Source organism: Adiantum capillus-veneris, chromosome 9, assembly GCF_014529385.1.
Source record: "Adiantum capillus-veneris isolate H3 chromosome 9, ASM1452938v2, whole genome shotgun sequence".
Taxonomy (NCBI): domain Eukaryota; kingdom Viridiplantae; phylum Streptophyta; class Polypodiopsida; order Polypodiales; family Pteridaceae; genus Adiantum; species Adiantum capillus-veneris.
The window spans coordinates 24,718,906-24,726,302 of record NC_140939.1 but is presented as its reverse complement, the minus strand read 5'-3'; the positions used below and the strand labels follow the sequence as shown (position 1 = coordinate 24,726,302).

The 7,397-nt window shown below is 41.4% G+C and overlaps 1 protein-coding gene across 3 annotated transcripts; it reads right to left on the bottom strand.

Annotated features, from left to right (window-relative positions):
- Window positions 1-2,236: 2,236 nt before the first annotated feature.
- Window positions 2,237-5,451, bottom strand: LOC147450241 (serine/threonine-protein kinase AFC1-like). Of its 3 annotated transcripts, none has more exons than XM_086519522.1 (11): window positions 5,295-5,451; window positions 4,906-5,062; window positions 4,627-4,804; window positions 4,497-4,548; window positions 4,282-4,396; window positions 4,088-4,179; window positions 3,875-3,995; window positions 3,699-3,763; window positions 3,514-3,611; window positions 2,896-3,001; window positions 2,237-2,813 (listed from the first exon to the last, which is right to left on the bottom strand). In XM_086519522.1, exons 1-11 carry the CDS (start codon window positions 5,409-5,411, stop codon window positions 2,688-2,690), a joined length of 1,227 nt encoding a protein of 408 aa, XP_086375648.1. In that variant the 5' UTR covers window positions 5,412-5,451; the 3' UTR covers window positions 2,237-2,687. The 3 variants fall into 3 exon arrangements, with proteins under 3 accessions (XP_086375648.1, XP_086375649.1, XP_086375650.1); XM_086519523.1 differs by having other exon boundaries at window positions 4,906-5,059; window positions 5,295-5,443; XM_086519524.1 differs by lacking the exon at window positions 4,906-5,062 and having other exon boundaries at window positions 5,295-5,432.
- Between the last annotated feature and the right edge of the window lie 1,946 nt (window positions 5,452-7,397).

Here is a 7,397-nt window from a genome sequence, read left to right as displayed (position 1 = left end):
ACGAGCCGATTTCTGAAAGTGCATAGCTACATGGCGTAGCTTGGAGGACTCCGTAAAGTCCTCGTCTCCAAAGGCCGCATCAAATTGTTGGATAAAGGTCAATACTTTGTCGGTGGCACCAAAGGTGCTATCATAGGTGAGAAAAGAGATACTCTTTCCTCCCTCTTTGAACTTCTTGAGCTTTTGTGATCTTCGCCCTACAGGGTATGATTTGCGATGTCCTCCTCTCTTATATTCTCTAGGAGAATAGCCATAGATTTTGTCAGAAGAGGAGGAAGGTGAAAAAAAAGGAGAAGAGGATGACCTCTTTCATGACCTTTTCTTCCTTTGTTTCCTCTCTTCCCTTTCGAAGTGACTGAGGAGGACTGTGTGTTGACCGTTTCCTCATGGGAGGAGTTTGTGATTGTCTAGACCGCTGTCTTCATGGAGCCACATCTTCAGAGGAACTTAGGGATTCATTACTTTCTTGTTCTTTGGATTCCTCCTTTCGTATGAGAGAGTCTTCTTTTGGGGGTCTCATCAAGAGGCCTCTCTTGGAGAGGAAGGAAAATCCCATAAGCACGAAGTTGTAACTTCGGCTTGCAAAGTAGAGTTACCCATAGCTTGATGCAACCTAATAACAAGATAATTGATAAACATGGGGACATCATCATAAGCACCTTCATGTGCAAAATCAAAGTTATCAATGTTCATTCTACTTTCTTGGTTATTGTCAGTCATGCTAATTATACTTATGTGTTTACTTAGTGTATTCTTTGGCAACTCAAAACCTTAGTTGCTACTCCTCTTAGCCTTTGAAAATAAGCACTTAAGTATCTACACCCACGGCTCGAATTGGTTATTTATAAAGAGTAGTGGGATGAGTCTTACATAACAAAATTACCAAGGGATATCGGACTCCTTATGACTCAATAATAATAAAACCGTAAGCAAGTCTAAAAAGATCCCATTATTAAGACCAAAGCTTCCGAGGTGTGCACCATATCTCACATAGTGGGCTCAACAAAACCAATAATAGATCCAAGTCCCACTTATCTTAATATAATTAACAAAATCAACCATTAATACTTAAGGACCTCTCTTCTTAAGCAAGAAATGAGAAACCAAATGCTCTGATACCAATGTAATAAAAATGACCTATGAACTTTGAGAATAACAAAATTAAGAGAATTAAAAAGAGCATTTTTATGAGATTACTTTGATAACATAGAAGGTTAACATAATTGATGGTAACAACATGAACATAGTACTTAATTGACTTGACATGAACAATACTTTTGCAAGAGAGAGTATTAGAGAACATGACAATAGTTGAGGATTGGATTTACTTGGAGCCGATCCCCCCTTCCAAAAGTCGTTTGTATTACAGATTCTCCCATTAAGATCGGCATAGTTGTCTTGCACAAGTACCTAGGCCAAGCTAACCTCTCCTACGGAGTCTCTCCCTAACATAATGATAATGCACGTTGATTGTTAGTGTTGGTGAAGATCCTAACACTCAAGCCAGTCAAAAGGCATTTGAGAATAGCATTGAAGAGACAACTAGAACTAATCATTAGGTTTCTTCTTGTTCAACCAACGTACGCATGAGTTATCAAGCATGAAAGAAATACGAGTAAGAACACTCATGAGATGAGTGTCGTAGAAACCGACCCAATCCGAGTATAAAAAAGTATGTTAATCTATCAACAATGAAAGAGGGATAAAATAACCCAAGATGTATAGTGCCACTCAAATAACAAAAGTTTTGCTTAGCTTCCTTCCAATGCATAGATCCTAGGCTATGCATAAATCTACTCATCTATGAGATTGCATACCGAATATCTCCCAATGTAAGGTATACATAAATCAGACGATCAACATCCTACTCACAAAGAGTAGTCTCCAACATCACGAAGACTTACGTTTCAAACCTATGTCCATAGGAGCACAAATAGGCCTACAATCTTTGAGGCTGAATCCACACCATATGGTCTTATATACATAAATCAAACAATCAACATTCTATTAACAGAGTACCGCAACAAACTTTCCATTAGCTGAACCATCTTGGTATCCCTTCAACACCAAAGCAACTTCACCACTTGACAAAGATACGCTATCTTCTCCTTATGTTGGCCTCATTGACAAAGAACTACATTGGCCTCCTTATGTTGAACCTCCTCTTCGATTATCACAGAAAGGTTGGACACTATTGTGCACATAAAGAGTTTTTTCCAATTTAGGAACGCACAAATTAGGCACCTTTAGTCTACAATTGCAGATGTAATGCAAAAGACACTCCTGCATCCCGACAGTTTTTTCTACCGCTTTACATTAGATGGAAAACAGCACCCTAAAATAACTGAACACGAGGGCGCATTCATTTTTCCCTTTTTTTTAAAGGAAAAAAAGCTTTGCTAAGATACATTCTTAGAGGAGAAAACATAACTAATACACATCTTGAGCCTGATCAGGCAAGTCCCAAATTACAAGCACCTGCTGCTTCATGCAAGGCCCTACTTGCAAGGCTAAACAGCAGAACCCCTTCAAAGGGTCAAGGCTCTTGGTAGCACTTAGCTTTGGGACCTCCAGCTCACACGATCAACAAGGCATTGACCCGCTCACAGATGGGGATGCTTCTCCAAGGAGGTAGAATCCATAAGGCCCCTAAGAGTTTTGCCATCATCATAGGAACTTCGACATCATCAGAAAAAGGAATGGTTTAATGCTTGCTTTGCAGTTAGTCGCTCTCTAGGGTTGTAATTCAGAAGTTGCCGCAGTAAATCAGTAAGTAAATATGCGAAGTCACCAGCATGCTTGGCCACAAGATCCTGTCACGATCCAATTTGTCAGCACGATACCTTTAATGCTTTTGTGACTAGAAATGATGCCCAGGGAGCAGTGAAGACTTGCCTCCAGTCGCCGCAATCTTTGCACTGCTCGTATGCTTTTGCTTGATGACGCTCCCTCTGGCCAATCAAGTTCCCAGTTGTGCCTGAAATACTTCGCAGCTTCTCTTCTGCAAACAATCAAAGCCTTACATCAAGACCAAGCCTTCATAGCCTTATTAGCCTCAACTAACCAACTCTAAATCCACCAAAAAAAAAGCTCATGCATTGCAGAATTGTTTTGGACTCAGACTAAATATTTTACAAGACACAGTTATGTGGGTACAACTGGCCCCCAAGAAGTTAAGCTTGTATCTGTATGGTCACAGCTAGAAACCATGGTGATTCATGCATTTCATTAATCACCAAATCTTCAAACAATAGAAGAATCCCACACATGAAAATAAGTTTTCCTCAAAGCAACCTTTACTGTTCATCAACACCCTTTCAACCTGGACAAAGTTTATCTTGCAAAAGCTGTGCCATATTTGAATAGTTCTAGAGCGAAGACATAAGGAGAGGTCATGTCTGTGATTAACAATTTAAGGGCACAACGCTCGATTACTAGGCTTTTTCTATTTTTTGAGAGCCCAAGTGATTAAATTATATTAGTTACTGTCATCAATACCCTATGACTACTTACGTTGAATGCTGAATTAACCAAGGAGGAATAGGACCAAGGACGCGTTCCATCATAGCAAGATGCTCTATATCTTCATGAGTATCAAACAGTAGCTCACCCTGTGACAACAACACAGTAAATCAAAAATTAGTGGCATGTCACATGAGGCATACCAAAATGAAGGCGAAAAATACCAGAGAAAATACCGAGCAAAGTTCAATTAGAATGCAGCCCACACTCCACATGTCACAAGGATAACTCCAACCAAGGCCTGAATAACAGATCACCAACTCCTTCAACTTTCTTAAAAAGAGGAATGTCAAATGGCGACACTGTCCACTTTACAAACACACAGATTTTTCAAGATATCGATGGCCACTACCTAATGTGACTTCAGGAGCTCGGTAGTGCCTGGTAGAAACTACACACAACCTGTGTTCCTTGTGAGTCTTAGTGCTACCAAAATCAATCAGCTTGACATTACTAGACTTTGGGACTCGTAGCTGCACAGCATACAATGTCAATATACTCTCCAAACACATCCATTATACTTTTGACAATGCAGCAATCAACACTGGAGTGTCAGTCAGTTTACCTTAGAGTCAAGGGCTTCAGTGTACTCCGAAGAGATAAGAAGAACATTTTCAGGCTTCAAGTCTGTGTGTATATACTTCAGGCTATGCATGTCTGTAGTATTAATCAAAAGACCATTTCTGTATGATTAGCGTCTACTATAACAGCGAGGAGACGACGCGACGAATGGATTGTTCCTAGAAACACATCACATACACTCCACAGATTCCAGAATCTGTCGACAAATTCTCCGAGCCGTATTAACCGTAAACGGATGAAAGTCATTAGCCTTTAAAAAATCATACAAGCTGGGACCAAGTTTCTCAAAGACCTGCAGTACCACAGCAATCATACAGAAAAATCACACAACAAAGTAAGGATAAGGCTTTCTACTATGTATCTCACTCTAACTAGCCAGGAGCAATACTTACGATGCAGATATGGTTTTGGTATTTAAACCACCTCCTGAACTGAACACAAACTCTGAGAGACAGTAGCGAAAGTCAGTTCACATATACTTTTCAAAGCCAGCCCTCATCAAATAAAAATGTGAAAGCAGACCGAGCTCCAATCTCATTCTTGCCGATTTGGAAAAGGACATCTATTTCAGTCATTGCAGCCTCCTGATACAACTTTGAACTTCGTAAGACCTTGATGGCTACAGCTTCATGAGCATCCCTATCCCAACATTCCAAAACCTGCCCAAAAGTTCCTTGCCCCATCTTGCGAACAATCTTGTCTGCAAGAAGGCAAACACATGTAAACAAACTTTTGAAGCCTAAACCACACGGTTTACATACAACATTCCCTACACATAGCTCCTTATGGCAAAATCATTACAGCGAGGGGTTAGGCTTTCTCCAAGATTGAACTTAAAATGCCCATCCTCATCGTCCTTACGCCATTTCTTCACCGCCTTGTTAGCAGGTCTTGCAGCACATTTAAAATCCAGACACTTCTTTTGAGGGTCCTGAGTATCAGTGACAGGAGGGACCTCCTAAAACCAAAGGACAAATCGCTTGCAGTTTTAGATCAAAGTTCTGCTGAATCCTAAAAACCATGGAGTCTTGCTTTTCAAGGAGACAATAGACACAAACAAAGCCAGAAAAAGGACAACAGAAGAAACCCTAGAAAAATCGTGGGGGGCGCCCTCTCCATAGTAGCAACTACAGCCGTGTTAGAAAAAAGCATGCCGCAGATAAATGGGCGCCCAAGCAGAGGAATCTTACCTTGAAATCATGGGGCTCTGGTGAATGAGTGCACCCAGCGCAGGAAGCAGCATCCTCACAACGCCGACGCTTCGACGGACGAGCTTCCTCTTCAGAGGAAAGAAGGTCGACTGCCATCGTTAGTCTAAGAGAGCAAATACGTATGACTCTGAAGCATGAACACGAGAGAAAGCCCGTATATATAGCTACGACGAGGCAAACCGATGTCCACGTATAAATTTTCAATTTGGTTCTAAGTATGCCCAAAATAAAGAAAATGAAAAAGCAAATCCTCCTAAACTATAGAGTGCTTCGTTAGCTATTTTAGATCGAATTGAGATCGAACAAAATATTGGAAACTGAGAGAGAGAGAGAGAGAGAGAGAGAGAGAGAGATTTTCATGAAAGAATGTTAGATTTTTTACCTAAGAGTGTTTGGGATATCGATCGTCGTGGTTCAGTCGTGTACCTCCACAAAAATTTGTTACTCATCGTAATGCTTCAGAGGGGTACCTCGCAAAAAACCACAAGGAGTGTTAAGAGTTTTGTCAAGCTCAATGTTCATGATCATACAAGATGTCAATGTCATTGTTTGTTGTTCCATTTTTTATGTTTCAAAAAAAAGAAAACATGCAAGTCTCCTTGCATGGGGGAGTTTGCACAATCTTCCCCAATTTTTTTAATACGAGGGAACGTGCCATTCCCACGACAGCGTGCAATTTTCAATGTGTTCGTTAACTGCATTCTCAGTGTCAAAAATCAAGAAATGATAATGCTTACTCAGCGCGCGATTGAATGTCTATCGCCAGCGAACTTCCTTGCATCAACGATGTTGGGCATCTCCTGCACTTAACCCGCTACAAGAGACGATACCACAGGGAGGATACCCTTCAAGAAGTTTTTGTGCTATTGTGAGGACACCACATTTTGTATACATATCAATCAAACCACCACCAAGCATGAAATTGTACTCCCAACAAACGTTGACTAGCAATCATATCGTCAATTCTAATATCTATAGCTGCGTACGTGATTGCATCTACTGACCCGCATGCCTTCTAGATTCCTATGTAGGCGTAGTTGATTGCATCTGGATAGAGACCCTTTCTGCGATCCTGTGGCGGCGTTCTGCACAGGAAGGTCCTCGGGCGCTTTTCGTGCGTTCTGAAGATCACCATATGTGACGTACACATAGTCCCAAGCACAACTTCTTTCATGTATCGCTCATTGGCCTTGCTCTTGTTGCGCACATCCCACAGTGAGTGCATTAAAGGAGTCCACACTGCAGATAGAAAGATGAAAATAGCCTAGAGCTTTCTGGGCTTGCTCCTGCAGTGTGTATCCAATGCATTGAAAGAGATGCCATTCCCATCATTTAATGCATTCGACAAGCAACATTTCGGGCAAAATGGTTATGAAGAACATGCCCATGTCATATTGCATCTTTGAAATTTATTTCAGAGCTTCGTCACCTGCCCTTGCTTGACATAACTGGATATAAAAGCACTCCAAGAGACTTCGGTTGGTGAGAAACCATCACTTTTCTGAAGCGCAACACATGTGTCATAATTATCGACCAAGATTGTGCCAAGCGCTACATCTTTTTTCAACAACCTCTGAACAACAATAAAAAGCTCATTTTTTGTGCCCGTATCAGCCTCTTGCATAGAGACACATGCCTGCAATGTGGACACGTAGGTGATACCATATGGAGAGTGGCCCACATCGGCATCTTGTGTACAAACTTATGCCTTCAAGATGCACGCATATGTGATTGCATCTAGAAAGAGTCCCTCACTTCAGATCCGTTGGAAAACATATCAACCGAGGCATTGCCAAGCACGGCATTTTTTTGTAACAGCTACTATTAAAGAGAATTTTCAAGCCCATATCGACATCTTGCGTACAGCCACAAGCCTTCAAGATGCATGCATGTGTGATTCCATCCGGAAAGAGGCCCCCACTTTGCATCCGCTGAAAACAACTGAGAGCTTTCTGGCCCTACTCCCGTTGCGTGTATCCCGCAATCAATGCACTCCAAGAGACGGCATTTGGGAGAGAGATCCCACAACCAGTGCATTCCCATACTTTGCATCCCTTGAAAATAGCCTAGAGCTTTCTGGAG